Source organism: Eublepharis macularius, chromosome 13, assembly GCF_028583425.1.
Source record: "Eublepharis macularius isolate TG4126 chromosome 13, MPM_Emac_v1.0, whole genome shotgun sequence".
NCBI lineage: Eukaryota > Metazoa > Chordata > Lepidosauria > Squamata > Eublepharidae > Eublepharis > Eublepharis macularius.
The window spans coordinates 17,984,139-18,006,053 of record NC_072802.1 but is presented as its reverse complement, the minus strand read 5'-3'; the positions used below and the strand labels follow the sequence as shown (position 1 = coordinate 18,006,053).

The following is a 21,915-nucleotide window of genomic DNA, read 5'->3' as shown; positions in this document are numbered from 1 at the left end:
CATATGTGCCATGCCGCAACAATTTTGGAGGAGTTTAAATGTGAACATGTTCCTCCTCCTCCTACTACTACTACTACCACCACCACCACCATTACTACTACTACTACTACTACTACTACTACTACTACTAATAATAATAATAATAGCCCTTATACACCACTCTTCTAGACAGATTAGTTCCTCACTCAGAGCAGTGAACGAAGTCAGTATAATTATTATCCCCACAATACTGCTGGGGAGCTGGGACTGAGAGAAGTGGCTTAACCAAAGCCACCTGCTGAGCTTATAGCAGTAGCGGGATTTGAATAACAACAACAACAACAACAACAACATTCAATTTATATAACGCCCTTCAGGACAACTTAAAGCCCACTCAGAGAGGTTTACAAAGTAAGTCATTATCCCTACTACAATCACCCTGTGAGGTGGGTGGGGCTGAGAGAGCTCTGAGAGAGCTGTGACTGACCCAAGGTCACCCAGCTGGCTTCAAGTGGAGGAAAGGGGAATCAAATTCAGTTCTCCAGATGAGAGTCCCACTGCTATTAATCACTACCCCAAACTCCTTTGTATGTGTCAGTTTGTACAAAAAAATCTCACAGGTTAAAAAAGGTTGCTTCCACAGTTTGGGGTGGTCAGAATCAGTTGCAGATTTTTGGGCCCTTCATGTGCCTCTCCACTGCAGTTTCCTTCTCTTCTCCCCTCCAATCACAGCCCTTCTTTCTGCCCCCCCCCATTGCTTTTAGCCCTATTGGGGTCAGCAAGTTTGAAAGGAATGCCAAGGGGGTAAGGCTTCACTCCCTCTAATACTCCTCCCACCAGGGCATGGGACCAGAGCCCTCTTTGCTTCCTGGTTGGGTGGGCTGCAAAGACGAAGCAGCACAGTCCATGGCTCTGATGTTACCTGGCTTTTCCTGCTGCTGCCAAACACTAGATTGCTCCAGTGTTTCCATCCAGCAGTAGGAATTTTATTAGGCACTTAGCAGGAGTCGAGCCATGCCTCCTGCTGACACAAGCCTTGAAATTAGTCTGGGTTTTTTGACATTGAGCAAGCCTGCATCTTACAAAACTGAAAAGGTTTGTCCTACACAGCTATCCATAACAATGGAAGGGACATCTGTTTTGCACTACAGATGACTCTTTGTTGCATGAAGACCAGCACTTTGTAATCCCATGTTCTGCCATTAGCTCTTTCTGCTTTCCTTTGGGTATATGAGGTCACGGCTGAAGTCCTCCTACACATAAAGACAGCAAACTACCCAACAGCAACATCTAGTGGCAGAAAACAGCACTGCAACACTGTGTTAAAACATCCAGGTGATGAAAGCACCCATGGTAGAAAGGATGCCCTTTTAAACAAACAGCTGCACACAGCCCAGGTAATCAACCACAGAGGATGAAAGATGTGCACTAGTTTCTGAACATATCCTTAAGGCTGGCTCACATGTTCATGTGCATCTCTCGCTGATGTAGCATTAAATGATGAGTTGTGCGAGCGATCACAGACTAGGAACTTCCACATCGCTGTAATTTTCGATGTTCACACACTGAGTTGACAAGTGAGAGCAATTAAAAGATGCATGTGTGAGTCAGCCCTTGGTTAACTAGACAGAGGAGACTCCATGCTGTCTCTTTCAAACCTCTGTGGCCGCGGAGTCCAAAAATAGGCCATTAAAATGCTTTTATTCTTCTCACCCTCTTCATTCTTCTCCCCAGTCGAAGAAGTTGTGCTGTTGCTGTAGTGGTTTGTAATACGATTCAAGATGGAGGCGTTGTTACAACAAAGTAGCCTTTCCTGAAACTCTGATGTCGTGAAGTAGTAAAGAATCGGATCCAGACAGCAATTGAGACTTGCTAAGCACAAAGAAATGGGGTGAAAGTATAACGCTCTGTGCCGCACGGCGCAGTCCAGGATGGCTTCCCGTTTCACCATCATAAATATGGGGAAGTTCACGTGATAGGGCGTGAAGCAGACAAAGAACACAGCTGCACATGCTAAGATCATGCGCAAAGCTTTCCGTTTCTCACTGGTGGGTTGCAAAGGGGTGTGGATTGTCTCGTTTTCCTGCAGAGATTGTCTCATTTTCCATGTGCAGTAAAGGATGAGTGTAAGGGGGACCACAAACCCGGCAAATTCAGCGACTACCACCAAGGTGATCGAGGCTCCCATCGCCACCTGCTTCATCCCGAGGTCCGCAAAACAGGTGCTGGTGTCATTGGACAAGTCAGAACTCCTCAGGATTGGGAGGGGCAAGCAAGCAGCCCCAACCCCTGTCCATACGGCAGCGCTGATGGCGATGTCGTACCTGCGTTTCCAGTTCTTGGCTTTGAAAGGATGAAGCAGGAAGAGATACCGCTGGATGCTGATGCAGGTAAGGAAGAAGATGCTTGCGTACATGTTGAGATACTTGAGGTAGAAGCACACCTGGCAGAGGAAGCTCCCGAAAGGCCACCTGTGGTTGAGGTAGTAGTACATGCGCAAAGGCAAAGAGAAAACATGGGCTAAGTCAGCAGCCGCCAAGTTGATCATGAAAATGACGGCTTTGCTTTTCTTACTGACGAAGCGACACAAAACCCAGAGGGCGAGACCATTGGCTAGGAGTCCAGGAACAAAGATAATAGTGTAAGTGGCTGCATAGAGGGAGGTGTGGAAATCTGTCGGGGGATCCATGCAGTTTGGCAATGAACCGTTGTCGTGCATCTTGATAAGAGCAGAGTATGTTCAGAAGGCAGATCAGTCTGGCTGGAAGAACCCTGTTCAGGGGACATAAAAAAAATAAGACGTCAAACACTGATTGGTCCAAATTCAAAAACTACACAGTACCTTTTATTAAGACCAACCAAAGTTACAAAGCACCAGGGCTTTTTTTCAGGGGGGACGTGGGGGAACGGAGTTCCGGAACCTCTTGAAAATGGTCACATGGCTGGTGGCCCCGCCCCCTGATCTCCAGACAGAGGGGAGCTTAGATTGCTCTCCACGCCGCTAAGCCGAGGTGACACTGAGAGATCTCTGTCTTTTGGTGCTACACCTCTGAAGATGCCAGCCACAGCTGCTGGCGAAACGTCAGGAACTACAATGCCAAGACCACGGCAATGCAGCCCGGAAAACCCACAACAACCATCGTTCTCCAGCCGTGAAAGCCTTCGACAATACATCTCCACATGGCATTGCAAAATTGGCAAAATAGCCCCCTGGAATGGTTATCATATGATAAAACAGTGTTGAGAGGGAGGCAGGAACCTGCCTTCCCCCATGAGCCATTCAGAGCCCATTTGGGCTCTCCTCTTTCCCCCCCGCCTTTTTTTAAAGAAGCAGTTCCCTGCAGCTGCTATGTTATTGTAGGGAGCATGTTTAAAAAAGTGCACGCCTGTGTAGAAAACTATCGTCTAGAGGTGTCCTGAGAGAAACATGATCGACCACAGGCCGTTGTATGAAATTTCATATATACAAATGTTAAAATATGTGCACACCCATAGCAGGAGAGGGACGGAAAAGTATCTTTAGAGGCCCAGAGAGGAACTATCATTTTGCATAGTCATACGGCATGCTTAAAATAAAATACGTCTTCCCTTTTTCTTGGGTTGCAATGGAAGTTCCAGGCTATCGCCGTTTCCTTTTGAGGAGAGATATTAATTAATTAGCATGAGCACACACCACCACCCAAAACTGGGGGTGGGGGGAACCCACAGAAGCTACCAGATTAAAATTTAGCAAGAGGAACTAAACTGTGTGTATTTTTAGCAAGGGTGCGAACATCTTCACCGCAGGAGAGGAGTTTTTGTTGCTAACGAGAGATTTTCATGCATCCTCAAATGTGCCTCAAACAGTCTCCCTTCTTGACTGATAGCTCAAAGGCTGGAATCATTTGCTGTGCCCCAGTATTACAGTCTGTAAAGAGCGGTGAGTGGCAAAATATGGCATGAAGCAGGTGGCCAAACGAGTATCTTGTTTCTTCCCAGGAGATCTAAATACAGCCCAGTGTGGAGGGGGAAAGCCTGAACGAAATTATTTCATGTTTTCTCACAAAATTCCAAATTTATATTCTCATAATTCGGATTCTACCACCACCCCGTTAGTGAGATCTACTTAGGGCCAAGCGAGAAGTGACGAATGACACTTGAAAGGCAAGTGAACAGACTCACGTGTATTCCTCCCTGTTCACTTGCGCTCCACTTGCCGTTCAAGTGTGAATCTGTTCACTTGCCGTTCAAGTGTCATTTGTCACTTCTAGCTTGGCCCTTAGAAGGGAAGGTGGCAAGCTGTAACCCGATCCCTTCAGATTTCGGAAGCTAAGCAGGGCCAGCTTGGATGGGAGACCAGCAGGGGAAACTGGGATTGCTCTGCAGAGGAAGGCAATGGCAAACCACCCCTGCTGCTTACTTGCCTTAAAAGACCTTTGCTGGGGCTGCCGTGGTTGCGACTTGATGGCACACATATACGTACTGAGGCTGCGGCAGAGGGGTAAAGGTCCTGCCCCTTTCTGAAAAACACCGATCCCTTTAGTTCTGGTTGGTGTGTGAACAGAGCAGCGGGCAACCAATCAGAATCCCTGGATAAGCTGGGTCTGCCGTGAGCTCAGGCCAGATAGGGTTAGCATCCCCAAAGAGTTAGCTGGGAGAGAACCTGTCTCCGGAGACTTTGGAAGTCTCACAATCTTTTAAAAAAATATTTTATTTTTTGATGAATAAGCAGGCTAGTGCCAGAGCTGTATTGAAGCCCCATTTCTGAAGGAAACAGGTAAGATTTCTGGTTTCTGGGAGAAGCTGACATTTACACTGTGAGAACCCTGAGATTTGAGGGAAGGCCAAGATTCATCTCAAGAATACAAACTTGGATGCGACACACTCTCTACACTCATAATTTGTCATCTGTAACTGCACACGTGAATGTTCCCAGCAAGAACGTGTTGCCCCTGTAAATAGCTTCTGTCCTCTTTTCTGAACCATTTTATTCCCTATTCTTGGGTGTAAATAAAAGTTATTGTTCTTTTTCTGTTTTCCTCGTGGGTGTTGAACTTGTTTCATTCAGAAGATACTCTGGTCAAGTCTGTCAGGAATGGCTGAGCTTTATATCATACTGCTTCTGCTTAAATGTCATTTAAGACCCCCAGCCTTCACAGAAACCTACAACTTACAACTGTGACAACATTGAAAATTGACCAGAACAACCATCTGGCGTCCTGTTTCCCACAGAACAAACCCAAATGACTCTGGGAAGGAGGCGTGATGGCAATAGCACTCTCTTGCTGCTGCCCTTCAACAACTGGCATTGAATGGTACACTGTCACAGGACGTGGAGGCTCCATTTCACTGCTATGGCTAAGAGACATTGCTAGAACTTTCCTCTATGTGTTTGTCTCACCCCCCCTCTTAGACCATATAAGCTAGTGGACATCACCATATTGCATGGCAGCGGGTGGCAGAAATTGCATGTTGTGTAAAGAAGGACTTTCTTTATCCCAAATCAATTTGATTGTATGCCCCACCCTCTCCCCAAATTCTGGTATTGCTACTGATGCAGAAACGTTCTTCTTTCTTCAGTGGGCATTTTAACATTATACTCCAAGCAGAAAAAGAAGATCTCAAAATCAGGGCTCCGGAAATTTCTCCAACACACCTCGCAGTTCTGCTTGCAGACATTCAAATGCCCTATCTAACTTATATTTTTATTCCACCCTTCCTCCAAGGAGTTTGTGGTAGTGTACATGTTCCCACCTTTGCCATTTCATCCACACAATACCTCTTGAATGTGGTTGGGTCTAGAGCAGCATGATAGGATATGAATCCCAGTCTCTCTAAGCTAAGCCCTAAGATAATGCTCCAACCACTACACCACATTACCTTTTCTGTTTCTGCTACAGCAATCCTTGGTGATTCCAGATGGGTGCCCTGACCTGGATAGCCCAGGCGAGCCTGATCTTGTCAGATGTCAGAAGCTAAGTAAGGCCGGCCTTGTTTAATAATTGGATGGGAGACCTCCAATAAAGACCAGGGTTGCAGGGGCAGGCAGTGGCAAACAACCTCTGTTAGCCTCTTGCTATGAAAACCTCACCAGGGGTCGCCATAAGGCAACTCTGACTTGTGGGCACTCTCCACCACCACTAACCTTGACAGTCTGCAGCAGCAGAATAAACGGGGACTCTAATGCCTCCTTAGTGACTGATCAATATTTAAGCCTAATATTTCAGCCTCACGAGTCAGCTCACTTCATCAGATGCATCAGGTGGGCATTCATCAAACCAAATTATATGCACAACAGAAAGGTGGTGGAAGGGGAATGTTACAGAGAGCCTTATTTCTCTCCATAAGCCTCTTCCGCCACAATTCTATTTCCTTCATCTCGAACTCCTGCTTCCCCCTCTCCTAGCCTAGGTTATCAGAAGCAGAAGAAAGGTTGCTTTTGCTGTCAAACCTTTGAAGGCTTTTTGAAGATATTCAAAGATGGAAGCAAAGAGAGGAGAGAGATAAGGGAGATCTTGGGACCCAAATCAAGCCGAGGCTGCTTGGTTACCTCTAATTTCAGCTTTATTTCTTTTTTCTAAATGAGTCTACAATTGTACAGAGCGGGATGTTTGGCACAAATTGATGAGCCATCTCTGAGCTAGTTTGTGCTGTAATGTGGTACGTATGTCCTTCATGTCCAAGCAAGCCATTGGGTCAATTAAAATGACACATTAAATACATACCAATGTATGTATTTTCTGTGTCATATTAATTGACCCCCATATGCATGTATTTCTATGCCTGCAAAAGCCTATGCAACAGATGGTGGGGCACATGGTACCAACAGGGTGGGGCCAGCATCATCATGCCCTGAGGTGAGGCAGCTGCCAAGGCCCAGGGCTTTCAGCAGGGATCACCACGGCCATCTCTCCACCTGCCTTGCCCCGTCAGTGACCCTTCCCCATCCATTTATGAAGATTCTGCCATCCAGGGCTTTGTTTCAGCTGGAATGTGGTGGGACAGAGTTCCGGCACCTCTTGAAAATGGTCACATGGCTGGTGGCCCCACCCCCTGATCTCCAGACAGAGGGGAGTTTTGATTGGCAATCTAAACTCCCCTCTGTCTGGAGATCAGGGGGCGGGGCCACTGGCCGTGCGACCATTTTCACCGAGGGCAATTTAAACTTAAAAAAAACCCTCCCCCCTTGTTCCAGCTGATCCAAAGTGACATCATTGTGCTGTCCTGGGAGCATGCACACACTTTACACATGTGCATGTGGTACCAGGGGCACTACCTCCCGCCAAGAGTTGCCCCCTGTGCCGGCAACCCACTGAGTTCCACCACCTCTTTTCCCAGAAAAAAAGCCCTGCCATGCTCTTGTACTGCGCACTGCTGCCGGGAATGTTGGTGCAGGTGGGGCATGATGGTAGTGCTATAGGTAGCCAAAGCAGTGGTACTCCTAGTTGCGCACTGTCTGGTAATGTTAAGGAAAGGGCCTGTGGGCAACCATGAGCAGGCAAAGGCACACTTGATGCACAGGGTGGTGTAGGGGATCCAGAAGGGTGGCCTAGAAAGGAGGCATAAATAGGGCACAGGTGGTGGCCAAAGTAAAGCATTGGACTCTGGGCACTGTCTACCCAGGGCCCCCCAAAACCTGGAACTGAACCTAGGCACATGAGCATATACTTCAGCATTTTGCAGCCTTATTCTCATATTGAGGACCAATGACCAAGGATCCTTCCCCCAGTTACATATTACCAAATCTCTTTGCATGCTGCATGCTGCAGTAACCTGTCTCACATTCTTTTAAAAACCGAGCAAGCATTTGTCTTTTTGGCTAAAGACATACTAGAAAAAACATAGCTCTAGAGGAGTTAGCCGTGTTAGTCTCCAGTTGCAAAATAGTAAAGAGCCCAGTAGCTCCTTTAAGACTAACCAACTTTATTGTAGCATAAGCTTTTGAGAACCACCGCTCTCTTCATCTGACGAAGAGAGCTGTGGTTCTCAAAAGCTTATGCTACAATAAAGTTGGTTAGTCTTAAAGGTGCTACTGATCTCCTTACTATTTAGAAAAAAACATGCCTTGCAGTTTATTAAGTACAGTTCAAAATAAAGTATCCACAAGATGTAAACTTACAGATAGCGATCGTGGGAACAGGAATAAAAAATGGGAAGTATATGTATGATGGTGAGAATGAAGGCATCCATTTATACAAAACATTCTGTCTGTGTGGGTAGAGAGTGAGTGGGCCCAAGATTCACTTCCTCCCACCAATACAGAACTCCAGGGTGTGGTGCGGCATAAACTCCCCCCCCCCACACACACTAGCTTGGATCCAGCAGTGCATAAGCAGAAAGGAAGTGAAATTCTGTATGCTCCAGCAGTCGGGTCACGGTTGCATCAACACAGCACTTCAACTACAGTTTTTAACGAAAACACAATATGCACATGGAGCGGTGGAATGTAGAGGCTGCATGATTTTCTTTCATTTGCTTTTCAAATGGTCCCCACACACCGAAAAGACAGGATGTAATGAACACAAAATGCTGGTGTACGTGAACGCATGAAACTGCCTTCTGATGGTTGGTCCATCTAGATCAGTAGCTCTCCAGGATCTCAGACGAAGGTATTTCATGTCATCTACTGCCTGATCCTTTTAATTGGAGAGACCAGGGATTGAATTTGGGACCTTCTGCATGCTAAGCAGGAGATGTTCTACCAATGAGCCACAGCTCCTCCTCAGTCATTTTCATTTAGTGCAAGCAGACAGCAAGGAGTAATTTTAGTTTTTCCATTTGTGCCAGACTTGTTGCACATGAAGAAAATCGCTTGAGTACTCCAACCCATGTTTGCTGCAGTTCATGGACAGTTTATGTTGGCTGTATTGCACAGACTACAGTCCACTTGTGTTTAGATTAGGATATTTGGGGCAGCCGCAAGGCACATCTACATTCACAGTTTTCTAGTTCCTTTCATTTGACTCCTGTTCTTCTGGATACCATTACAACCTCACTCTAGCCTGGAAGATGGCTTCTTATCTCGACACGGCCGACCTGGCCTCCTGGATCCATGCTATGGGCAGGGCTTTTTTTCAGCTGGAACGGAGTTCTGGAACCTCTTGAAAATGGTCACATGGCTGGTGGCCCCACCCCCTGATCTCCAGACAGAGGGGAGTTTAGATTGCCCTCCGCACTCCTGGACCATTTTTGCAGAGGGCAATTTAAACTTTTAAAAACTCCCCCCTTGTTCCAGCTGACCGAAAGTGACATCATTGGCCCTGGGAGCATGCATGCACTTTGTGCATGCACATGTGGTACCAGGGGCACTACCTCCCTCCAAGAGTTGCCCCCTGTGCTGGCAACCTGCTGAGTTCCACCACCTTTTCCCCGAAAAAAAGCCCTGGCTATGGGTAACATCAAGATGTGACTATTGTAATGTACTATACATAGGTCTCTCATCCAAATTAACTAGGAGACTCCAATTAGTACAAAACGCTGTGGCACGACTGTTATCAGGAGCAAGCAGGAGCATGAACATCACCCCCATTTTGCAGTCACTCCATTGGCTACCTATCAGTTACCGTGCACAGTTCAAAGTATTGGTTATCACATACAAAGCTCTTCATGGCCTTGGCCCAGCATACCTACAGGACCACCTCCCTCCCTGTGTTCCTCCATGGCAACTTAGTTCATCTGAACAGGGTCTCCTGCAGGTGCCACCCTGCACATGGGTGAAATCAATAGCAGCCCGTACATGGGCTTTCTCTGTGGTGGCCCCTACCCTGTGGAACATCCTGCCTGAGGAGGTCAGGAGAGCCCCCACGCTCCTAGCTTTCTGCAAACAATGCAAAACCAAATTATTCAAAAAGGCTTGTGTCCTGGAGGGGGGGGGGGCTCTCAGATGCTTCGCTATTGAGTTAGGGACCATAGACTTCACCACTATGTTGCCTTATGTACTTACTATCTGTTGTCTTAAATATGTGCTCCTATGAACTACTTGTGTTTCATGTGGTCTAATGTCAGCCCTCAAATTGCTTATGTTCTGTTTCAGCATTTCTTCAACTCTGTATTGGATTCTTACTAATGCTCTGTCTTTGTAAAATTGTGTTTATTTGATCTATGGCATTGTTTATGGAAATGTCGAAACTGACTGTACTGAACCAGGGCTGAACTGGCCTTGAATGGACTGCTGCTGGGCAGGGGAACCCTCCTCCTCCTGGCACCGGCCCGATCCTGGCCGTTTTGCCCCCGATCCAGGCTGCCCAGATAGGGCCCAAAATGGCCAGGAACGGGCCACTGCCAGGTAGGAGAATCCTCCCCTGCCCAGCAGCACTGGCCTGATTTGGGCTGTTTCGGCCCTGATCCTGGCCATTTTGGGCCCAAAATGGCCCAAATGGTGCCTAAAGGGCTTGAATCTGGGCTGAAACGGCCTGGAACGGGCTGCTGCTGGGTGGAGGAACCCTTCCCCTCCCGGAAGCAGCCTAATCCAGGCTGTTTTGGGCCTGATCTGGGCCCAGGGCCCAAAATGGCCAAAACAGGCCATTTTTAAAATACTCACGTGACACCAGTCATGTGGGTATTTTAAAGAGGTGCCAGAATGCCTTTAGGGGCCTTCCAGCTCAAAAAAAAAAGCCCTGTTTACAATTATTATTAATTTATATAACTATGTTGTAGAATCGTCTTTTCCTTTCTCTCCTCTTCAATATCTTTCTTATTGTTAACGGTTTTTTATGTATGGAGGATTTTTTTATATACACAACAACTCAATTTATTAAATTTAGAATGTATTACTAATATTGAAATAGATCAATTGTGAAGCTAAATAACTAAATAGTTAAACCACTAAATAGCTAAATAGTTAAATTAACAAGCTAACATACTAAATATGCCAAATATAATGTTGCATATAATATGTTTAAAGTTTGGTTTTGGGCTGAATAAAGTATGTTATTAGATATTTTACCCAGTAGTATTATAGTATATGTGTCGATGGCAAAACTAACTTCTTTTTTGTATAAAAGAACAATCTTAGAATTTCAGAAAAAAATAGAAAGACTTTCTGTTTTAAACAGGTAGCAAAAAGTCAAGGAAAACTAAGAATGGCTATTGTTGAAGTGGCTCAATTATAAAGTTAAAATCTCAAAATGTTGAATATAAAATGCTGAGTATAAGCAAGTAATGAGATGTAGAGAAGAAAGAGTTTGCAATCATGCATTACACCTTTTTATTTTTATTAATTTTCATGTAACTGATCTTTATTTTGTTCATATTATATTTTTTATTCTATGCACTCTTTTGTTGTTTATTATTCTTAACTATGTTAATTTGTACAGGGTTTATTATTTTTATTCTTACTGTATTACTGTCCACTCTTTATATTTTTTAAAATAAAATAAATGTATATTTAAAAAGTAGTAACTGAAACTGCCCTGGAGGATGGCAAAAAGATGGAAAGCAGTTGGTGTGCTGGTTTGTTAAAAAATAAAAACGGTTTGTTAAAAAATAAAAATCCATTTTGGTCCAAGAACAAGTCATAAGAACCAGTCAAACCTTCCAATATGACTGCACTAATCAATGGAACATAACAGGGTGCTGTTTTTTCCTTAAGGCAGAGGAGCTCGCTCTTTTTTTCATTCCTGTGGTTTCTGTGGTTCAAAAAAACTTTCCTATTCACAGCAGCGCACACTCCAAAGCCATAGCACTGCAGCTCTCTTAACGAGGTGTGAAAGGACGTGTCCAAGCTGTTTGTCAACCACAGCCAACTGAAGGAACTTGAGGGTGTGAGATGAGTATGTGTGAATCCCATGCCAAGGGTTGCAAATTTCAGGGGAGAGCAGAATCAAAGTTCCACAGCTGCCTCGAAATAGTTTCCTAAAACAGATTGAGAATACTCAACCCTTTTTTTTTTTTGATAATGCATGCCAATATTAATAGACTTAAGCCATGGCCAGAAAAATGATAATTGTAAGTAAACTTTTCAGTAAGATACTATTTTTTAAAATACAAAGAAAATCCTTTCTTGCTTCTCACCCAAACAGCAGTAGAACAGACTTTTGGAAGGAGGTATATCTCCTATTCTGTATTTCCTTCCAGGAAGCCACAAGGAAAGGTTAGAAGTTACTGGATGCAAAAATATAAACTAGGTTAACTGGTGAACTGTGACAATGCCGTGACTGGGCTGAAAATCCTTCCCTTTAATGGAACACATTCCGTTAGCATTACGGCTGGCAGCTGACCCTAAGATGCTTACTCAAAAGTAGCCCACTGAATTCAACAAAACTTACTTCATCCTGGCAAATATCTGAAGGACTGCAGTCCCCAATCTCTGATTCTAAGCATACAGCAACAAAACCCATTCAGTTCAATGGATTTTCCTTCATGATCAGTATACTTAAAACTGCTGTGATAATTTGGCAAAAAGAAACATTGTAGAAGACGAAACCTTACCTCACCACAATTTCCATTCTTTGAAATGGCGACAACCACAGGAAGGCACAAGAGCAATTAAAAACGAAAGAAGCACCTTCTGATTGTTGAATTTGCCCCCATTTCTGCTGTAGAGTTTTCCTGACGATCTGTTGCCGGGAACACAAATTTTCCAAACGTCTCAAGGAAATCTTCAGAAATGCTACTAGAGTCCAAAGACGGGATCTGTGACTGTACAAAAGGAAATCCTGTATTTCATTTCTCTTCCCTTCTTAAAATATACTCAACCACAGCTTCTGGAGGGAAACGAATCCAACGATGACATCGCATAGATACATTTGCCATTAAAGCAGCAGTTCGGGCTTGTTTTTCCTCACTTTAGCATCTAGCATATCTGTGTATTCATGCTCTGTTTTGCTTCATACAATCTTCCAAACTGAGGCATTGACTAGCCATCTCGTGCAGTGGTTAGAGTGCTGGACTAAGACCAGGGAGAAACAGGTTCAAGGTCCTTCTCAGCCATAATGCTTATCTTGGGCCAAAGTGAGCTTTGATTCATGAAAGCTTAGACCCTGGAAAATTTTGTTCGTCTCTGAGGTGTTACTACTTGACTTCTTAAGGTAAAATGGCTGGGGTCAGGGCTTTTTTTCAGTGGGAACACGGTGGAATGGAGTTCCGGCACCTCTTAAAAATGGTCACATGGCTGTGGCCCCGGCCCCCTGATCTCCAGACAGAGGGGAGTTGAGATTGCCCTCTGCGCCGCTCAGTGGCACGGAGGGCAATCTAAACTCCCCTCTGTCTGGAGATCAGGGATTGGGGCCACCGGCCATGTGACCATTTTCACTGAGGGCAATTTAAACTTTAAAAAACTCCCCCCTTGTTCCAGCTGACCCAAAGTGATGTCATTGAGTGGTCTTGAGTTCCACCACTGAGTTCCACCACCTCTTTTCCCAGAAAAAAAGCCCTGGCTGGGGTAGAACTATGTATGTTTTATTCCAAGGGAAAGGGTGGAATAAAATTGATGATGCAGTTCTAAGCCTGTGATTTATGGAAACAAACTAAAATTCCCCTGCCCTCTCTGCCAGGGAAAACCAACGACTTGCTCTTTGCTCAAATAGGTTTAATTATTGGGCATCTCTCTGTGCCCCATACACTCCTCCCCCTCAAATTTTCAATTTTCACATTTATATCCCACTTTTCTCCAAAGGAATTCATTTTATCCCCTTGGCTTCATTCCGATGAATGCTTTTCTCAGCTTTTGCTTCCAAACTGGAGCGCTCTTTGTGGAAGCATCTATACCACGTCCTTCTCTACTCATCCACTTTCCAGGTCTTCCCCACCCTTGACATGCTCCTTCTCAAACCTAGTTGGCCTCCTCTTCCAAGTGCTCTAGCGTGCAATCTGGATGGAAAGTTGTGAATTTTCAAACAGTCCTGCTCATATCAGCACCATCTTCCTTCTGCCGGCCTTTCGCATTACCTATTTTCTCTGCCGCACCATAGGAGGGCTTTTTTTTAAAAAAAAGCAATAATTACTGTGGCACTATAACTTTATAATGCTGTAGCAATTATTGATTTTTTATTTAAAAAGCCCTATGGTGGCATGGTGGGGAAAATGCAGAGGAAATGGTGGCTGATGGAGGAAAATGCTCAGAAAACTCCCATGTGGAAGCTCCACTGCCAAAGAAGCATTTGCAGTGCCAGTGAATGCAAAACAGAGAATCACCACCGCAGCCGTTGAAGTTACAGGATGACCTGGTTTTTTGTCTACATACAGCGTAATCCTAAGAACACTTTCCTGAGAGCAATCCCCATTGAATAAAATGGGACTTACTTCTGAGTAGACTGGCTTACGATTGCTCCCTAAGCCTCCTCCCCAGTGGCCCAGAGAAAAGATGATAGCATATTATAATAATTGGAGCATGTTATAATAAAGGTTAAAACATTTGTGTCCTCGTTGTTGAGAAAAAACAACAACAACGATAGTGGAGGAGACATGGAAAAAGTTATAAACCAAACCATTAAAAGAGCATCAATAAAACCAGCAGTAAAATCAGCAATAAAATCAGCATTTTTATTGTTTTGTTTCTTGCTTTCATTTAAACCATTTCTGTCCTACCATATCTCTTTAGACACAAAGCAGCTCATAAAGTCAACAACAATCCAACCACAGAAGGAACCAGCTAACAGATGTCAGACTTGGGAATGGCTAAAGGAGATGGTTACAGATGGGAAGTCTGAAGGAATAAAAATATGCTTAGTTGGTGCCTAAACCTCAAGAACCTTGGAGCTGGGTGCGTGGAGGTGGGAAAGGGGTGGGGGGAAGTGCCATCAAGTCATAGCTGTCTTATGACAACTCCTGCTGGGATTTTCATGGCAAGACACTCACAGAGGTGGGGTGCCATTCCCTGCCTCTGTGACTCTGGTCTTTTTTGGAGGTCTTCCATACAATTACTAACCAAGGCTGACCCTGCTTAGTTACTGAGATCTGACATGATCTGGCTTGCCTGGGCTATTCATATCAGGACAGGCAGGGCTTTTTTTTCAGGGGGAACGTGGGGGAATGGAGTTCCAGAACCTCTTCAAAATGGTCACATGGCTGGTGGTCCCACCCCCTGATCTCCAGACAGAGGGGAGTTTAGATTGCACTCCATTCCGCTCAGCGGCGCGGAGGGCAATCTACACTCCCCTCTGTCTGGAGATCAGAGGGCAGGGCCACCAGCCATGTGACCATTTTTTCTGAGGGCAACCCACTGAGTTCCACCACCTCTTTTCCCAGAAAAAGCCCCGAGGACAGGTAAAGAAGGGCTCACCACAATTGAGGGGCCACAGCAGAAACAGCCCTGTCTCTGGTGATGGGCTCGGTTATTTCAGAAAGTAAGGGCATTCAGAGCAAGCCCTCCAATGACAGGTGGGCTCAAGAAGGAGCAAGTGATCCTTGAGACAGTTTTAAAACAAAAGAACCTTATTTTATTCGAAGCCACAAACAACTCCATTCCCAAACTTATGTTTCATATTGAAGAGTAAAGAGCGAAGAGTAAGTATAAAACTGAGAAACAATATTTTTATTTCGCTTGTTAGGCCAACATAAAAGTTACATATTAACTATTAATTAGATTTAGATACTTGTAATTCTTTGCTGCAAAGACTACTGAGACATGCCTGTAGAGAGCACCTCCTCTTTAATTTTGCTACCATCTTGGGGGGGGCGGGGGGAAGGGTTTGCATAAACTTGAAGCATACATTGCAACACTAACAGAAAAATCTATTTCATGCTATCATAACACAACCACCACTGACCCCACCGATGGGGTCAGTAGATGCATCACCTAAGTTTTTTTTTTTAAAAAAATTAATGTGACAAAACAGGTTCTATTTAAAGAATAAGATCTTGTTTTAGAATATCAGGAGAATATCAGGTTGAAGTGGTTACAGATCATGTGTTTCCTCCGAAACTCTGGTTATGCAAGCTTACAATGGTATAAACACCATACAGGAGAAACATTTCAAAGGATGTATGCGTTAGTCATACAGGTCATGGTGAGAGGTTAAGAAAGGAGTACCTGAGAACTGTTTTGGGTGTGGAGTGGCACTGCATCTCATACGTGAGAGGCGCACACAGTGTAGTAACTAGGGGTGTGCCTAACAGAGTTCACAAGCTGAAAATATATATGCAATTCACTGTTTCGAATCATCATCTTGATTTTCCGGAACAATAACACAAATCCAAGATGCTTGGGAATAACAAAACACACTCCCCCAAAGTATCAATGTTCCCCCCAAGTTCTGCTGCTTACCAGCCATGTAGCATGAGTACTTAAAAAAATATATCTACTGATTTTCTGGACAATGGAGTTTCTCCCTTCCAATAAGACCCTTAAAAGGGAGGAGCACAGAGCACTCCCAGCTAGGGCTGCCAGACCCCCGGTGGGGGCGGGGGATCCCCCGCCCCCACCTACCTGGCCAGCAGGGGGGTGCGCATCTTCAATGCCCCTGCGCGCAGCAGTAGCCAGGATCAGGCCTGTTTTGGCCTGGATCGGGGCCCCTGTGGAGCGCGGGAGCGTTCCTGCGCTCTGCAAGGGCCCACAACGGACCCAATTCACGCCAAAACGGGCCCGATCCACGCCAAAACGGACCTGATCCGTGCCTGAATGGGCGCGGATTGGGCCCGTTTTGCCGTGGATTGGGCCCGTTGTGGGCCCCTGCAGAGCGCAGGAATGCTCCTGCGCTCTGCAGGGGCCCACAATGGGCCCGATCCATGCCCAAACGGGCTGCGTGGTGACGTCACTAAGTGACGTCATCACGCTTGCAGGAGCGCGTGCGCGCATTCCCCCCCGCCCCCCAGGTAAGAGCCAGGCCCCAATCTCCAGCTGGGAGATCAAGGGGGCCTGGCAACCCTACTCCCAGCCAATCACAAGTCGCAAAAAGCTGCCATTCTCCTTCCCCTGTCTTTTGTGCAGTGGAGAGACTCCCCCCCCCCACTGAAAGAAGAAAGCCTGGTTTGTTCAGGGGCCTGTAGAATTCAAAGCCTTTGTCCAATTTGCTTGAAAATAGAGTGTGTATGTGTGTGTGTGGGGGGGGGGGTCTTTGCTGGACAGGCAAAAGTAGGTCCCCTGAAATTTTGGTGACCTTTGATTGAAAAACAACGAGTCACACACACACCCCTGAAAAAAAATCTCCTATAAGGAATAATGGAAGTGCAATTACAGTGGTTGAGGGGACCTTTTCAGGGCCCGAAGAATTTAAACCCTTTGCCCAATTTGCTTGAAACTGGGGCAGAGAGAAGAAGTTTTTCCGCAATTTTGATGACATTTGGTTGAAAAACTACGATTCCAGCTCCCTCTCCCTCATATCGTTTGAGCCAAGAAGATAAATGTCCCAGCAGTCACTGTTGATACGTGGAGCTTCTTCCGGGATTCAGGGAACCAGCTTTTGCTCTCAGCAGTGGTAGTGTCAGTCTATGGAAGGCAGGATACTCTAATTTCATCTCCCACCCCTTGCAGCAAGAAATCCAAAGTCTCTTGAGTCAAAGGTTATTTATTGAGAGAATATATATTCAGAATATGCAAGTGTCCGTAGATAATCCAAAGCCTAAGAGAATCTTTGGCTGTACACAGAACTCTTGTTGAGAATGACGTGTTAAGGCTGGTTACAGGATATCAAACTCTCCGAACCATCCCCCACCCCCCTTGCCTGCCCAGCTAGGATAGAATGTGACAGTAACGGCTCCAAGGTCGCTGCGGAGCCATCCCAGGTAAGACCGTCTTGGGAACCCAGCTGCTCCTGTGAACCTGCAGACAAAAACAAATACTGGAAAATTACAGCAAGTGAGGAAAGCAAGATGGAAGTGCTGTGTGGGTCACAGACAGTCCTGACAGGTCGTCTTTGTAAGAAAGGGGCCTGTGCCAGAACTAGCAACCCTCCCAAACAGAACTCTTTGTCACTCCTAATGTTGCCAACCTTCAGGTGGGGCCAAGAGAGCTCCAGATTAGAACTTATCTCCAAATTAGAGTTACCTCAGCTCCTTTCCCTCAGTGGGGTTGGGGGATCTTTAACTCAGCCTCCGCCCACGGCCACCTCTCATCTGGCCAGTGGTCAGAAGCATGAGAATGGGCTAAGGAACCCTGCAGGGCACTCCCACCCACTCCAGATGACTTCCATGTTGCTCCGGGAATGATGTCATTTCCAGCGTGACGTGGAAGTGACGGGGTGCATGCGGGGCTGATTTGTTAAAAACCAACCACCATCGGCGGGCATCTGGAAACTCTAACTCTATTCCTTTGTGTTCCCAAGTGATATCCAGCCTGGCCTCTTAGGCCTGGTTTATACATGGAGGAGAATGAGGTGACAGAGAGCAGATGTGGTAGGATGGATTGAAAAGGTACCATCCATTCTACCATCTCAGAGCCAAACTACAAGTGACGTCTTACACAGGTTGGACACTTGTCAGCTTCCCTCAAGTTTTGATGGGAAATGTAGGTGCCCTGGTTTTACAGCTTGGCTCTCCATTACAGCTGCAAGACCAGGATGCCTACATTTCCCATCAAAACTTGAGGGAAGCCGACTAGTGTCCAACCTGTGTAAGACGTCACATGTAGTTTGGCTCTCATTTCTCTGTGAATCCAGAGGAACATGTGAGCTTCTCTTTTGCTGTTGCTAAGAGGCTCGTCTCAGGAGATCTCTGTTCTCCCCTAGATGTCAGTGTTCAGAAACCTGGTATTAGAGGCGTACAAAAAGTATTACTCCTCAGGCAGTTTGGTTTCTCTTTTTAAAACACGTGGTGTTTCTGGTCTGAAAGAGAAAATGCAAATACAGATTGTTTATCACAGCAGTTAAAAATAATGGGCACCTGAAGAAAGCGTCAATAACATTACCTAAGTCTTTTGAAAATGAAGGGAAAAGGCAAAGGAGAAAGGGCAGCACTTTTTTTTAAAAAAAATGCCTATTTGTAAAAAAAAAAATGAATGCAAGGGTTTATTGCATTTGAATTGTTTTTGAAGGGTAAATGCAACTGAATTTATTGCTGCAGAAGGGAATCTTGGTCGTGAAGTGGCTTTTTAAAAAGACAAGACCAGTTCTGAGCAGATAAATATAAGCAAGGGTTATTTGTCATGATAGCTAAATGGAGCCTCCATTTTATGAACCAGTGTACCTCTTACTCCTAGCTACTGACAGAAACGACAGAGCATGCATATCTCTTTCATGACTTCTGGAACACAAATAATGCCACATTGCAGAGATAGCAGCTAAAAAAGATCCTCCTACAAACCCCACCAATCTTACTTCACACAAGGCAGGTTTCCACAAGAGGGCCCCGTTCACTGATCTCAGGGATTGGGACAGGTTGTTATGGAAAAATACAGTCTTTAGGTAACAGATCCAAAGCATTTAAGGCTTAAAGGTCAAAACCAACACTTGGAGCTGAGTCTGGAAGCAAACTGCAAACCAATGTAAAAGGTATTATGTGTCTGCTATAACAGGTGTCAATAAGTGCTCTAACAGCTGTGTTCTGGGCTGGTTGAACCTTCCAATGTCTTCAAGGGAAGCCCCAAGTGCAGTGCGTTGGAGTAGTCTATCCTGGATATTAACTAGGGCATGTCTTCATGTTAATTTTGCCGGATCTCTTGGATTCCCTCAAAACAGTTGCCAACTCAGTTTTCTTACAGTGCCTGGAACTTGGTGTAAGGATTAGGGGAAGAGAGCTTAGATGGTTTAAAGATGGTTTAGGATTGTGTTCAGAAACTCATTGCCAGGGGTTCTGAATTAGTAATTAGGAATTTAACCTTGTTTAATCAATGTAATGCCTGGATGAAAATATCCAAAGCTTTGGAGCATACCAATGACCCCTGATGATATATTTCTTTAACTAAACCCCAAGAAGCGGCTGTCCCTGCTGTAGGTTAGAGCCTGTTGTTCAGTCATTTGGCTGAGAAAAACAAGCCGAAAGGAAATCCAGACAAGGCAGGTGCAATGCTAGTTGCCAAGGCTGATAGCTTTATTGATAATTTTGCAGCATCTTCTTGATAAGGTTAATTAATCGAGAGAGAGCACGGAATAGTGGTTAGAAGCTTAGACTAAGATCCAAGAGACCCCCCAGCCTTTCAACCAGCCCTTTTGTTATCCAATTTTGAATCATGATATCACTTGGTGTTCCCCCCTGTAATCCTCTGCCAGTTGGTATCTATACACGATTGCTGTTTCTCTAGTTTTTTCATGAGCAAACCATTCAAGTAAACCGGGGTAGTTTTTATTAGGGGCTGTGATGTTGTCAGTGCCACACTTAGCAGAATTGTACCCTTTTGTCCATTGAAGTCCATGGGTTTAGAATGGTGTCAGTCTGCTTAGGATTGCTCGGTTAGTCATCTATTCATAGAACAAAAAATGCTAATTAGAGAGAGGAAGAGAGAGAAATTTTTGAATGATGGGCAGTACAAAGTGTAAGATCTTGACAAAATAGGACAAAAGTTATAGGAATCCAGTAGCCATTCTAAGAAGGAACCTCTTCTTCGGACACTTTCCTGGAAAGAGTGGAAATATCACGAAGGCTTCTGAATCAAGTTAGTTTCATGAATGGCTCTAGAATTATTTTAAATCTTCCAGTTAAATCCAACTACTGCACTTCTTCAGATACATATCACAGTTCCAAAGTTCACATGCCAGATTCCCATGACAAGTTTGAGACATTGGCATATCTCTGTATAGATCTTATATTTTTGGGTATATAATTCTAAAATTTTGTGGTTCTTAAGAACTGCTTCTCTTCGTTTTGTCAAATCATCTGTTTGTTTTTTAAAAAATAAATTAAAAACCTGGCAGCAGATTTTTAAAATTAATTATTTGCGTTGGTTTTTTTTGTAACATGTTTTATTGTTTTTTCCATAAAAGTAGAAATAAGAGAAGGGAAAATTAATAAGGAGAAATAGAAAAGAAGAGAAGGGGGAAAAAGTCATTTAGGCTGCTTACATCAACGTTATAGTTATCTATACATCATATTTTTCTACCAAGTGTTCAACTGTGTTTACTGGTAACAAATTATGATAGTGCCTTTATATATTTGCTACATGTTAGTCTTTATATTTAATTTTAATTCAGTTGTAGAAGGGGGTCCGTGGAACAAAAAAGTCTTCTTCCATTTGTCCTTTCATTAATGAAGTTAATTTGTCCATTTCTGCATTTTCCATTATCTTTGTTATTAAATCTTCTTGCAGGGGGATCGTCGGGCGTTTCCAGTAAGATGCTAATAAAATTCTCGCCGCTGTTACCACATGTACTATAAAGTATTTCTGCTCTTTGCTCAGTACATCTGGCATACGATTTAACAAAATGAACTCTGGTTTGAAAGGAATTGAAACTTGTAAGATAGTTTGTAAAAATGTATGTACCATTGTTCAAAATTTATGCGCCTCTTTACAGGTCCACCACATATGGTAAAATGTCCCTGTATGCTTCCCACATTTCCAGCACTTATTTGACATGTTTTTATACATTTTGACATGCCCATCGAGTGTTAAATACCATCTATAAAACATGTAAGTTCTCTTTAAATAAAGTTAATTATTTAGATATAAGGACTTACAAAAATTGTGAGTGACACAGGAGCCACGTTAGGAGAGGCATTCCTCCACCTGCTTTCGCACATCTGAGGGAATGCCTCTGCTACATCCTCAGAGTCAAGAATCATCAAAAAGCCAAGGGTGAATGCAGCTCATTTGATCGCAATTTGTACTGAAGCAAACACATGAACATTTCTCCACAAGCGGTAGGGAAATTCCTCCCAAACTCTCATTATTTCACAATGACTATGTGAAATGAACACATGCAAAATGGCCTCTAAATAAACATTTGGTCCCGTAGCGAGTAAAAAATCACCTTCAATAACCTGGCAAATTCTTGTAAATTGGAAGATTTTTTTTAAATCCCCGTTTTAAACAAGGAACATACCACAATATTTAGTATAAGCGTATGGGGGCACATGTGCAACCATCACAGAAGTATTTCAAAGGCTATTGTAACTATGAATATGGGTCTCTGTTTACAGAGCAAGACCTTG

General features: G+C 44.4%; 1 protein-coding gene across 1 annotated transcript; it reads right to left on the bottom strand.

Annotated features, from left to right (window-relative positions):
• Nucleotides 1-329: 329 nt before the first annotated feature.
• LOC129341467 (putative P2Y purinoceptor 10) lies at nt 330-12,455 on the bottom strand. The gene is made up of 2 exons (XM_054996676.1): nt 12,388-12,455; nt 330-2,751 (listed from the first exon to the last, which is right to left on the bottom strand). Exon 2 carries the CDS (start codon nt 2,696-2,698, stop codon nt 1,598-1,600), a length of 1,101 nt encoding a protein of 366 aa, XP_054852651.1. The 5' UTR covers nt 2,699-2,751; nt 12,388-12,455; the 3' UTR covers nt 330-1,597.
• Between the last annotated feature and the right edge of the window lie 9,460 nt (nt 12,456-21,915).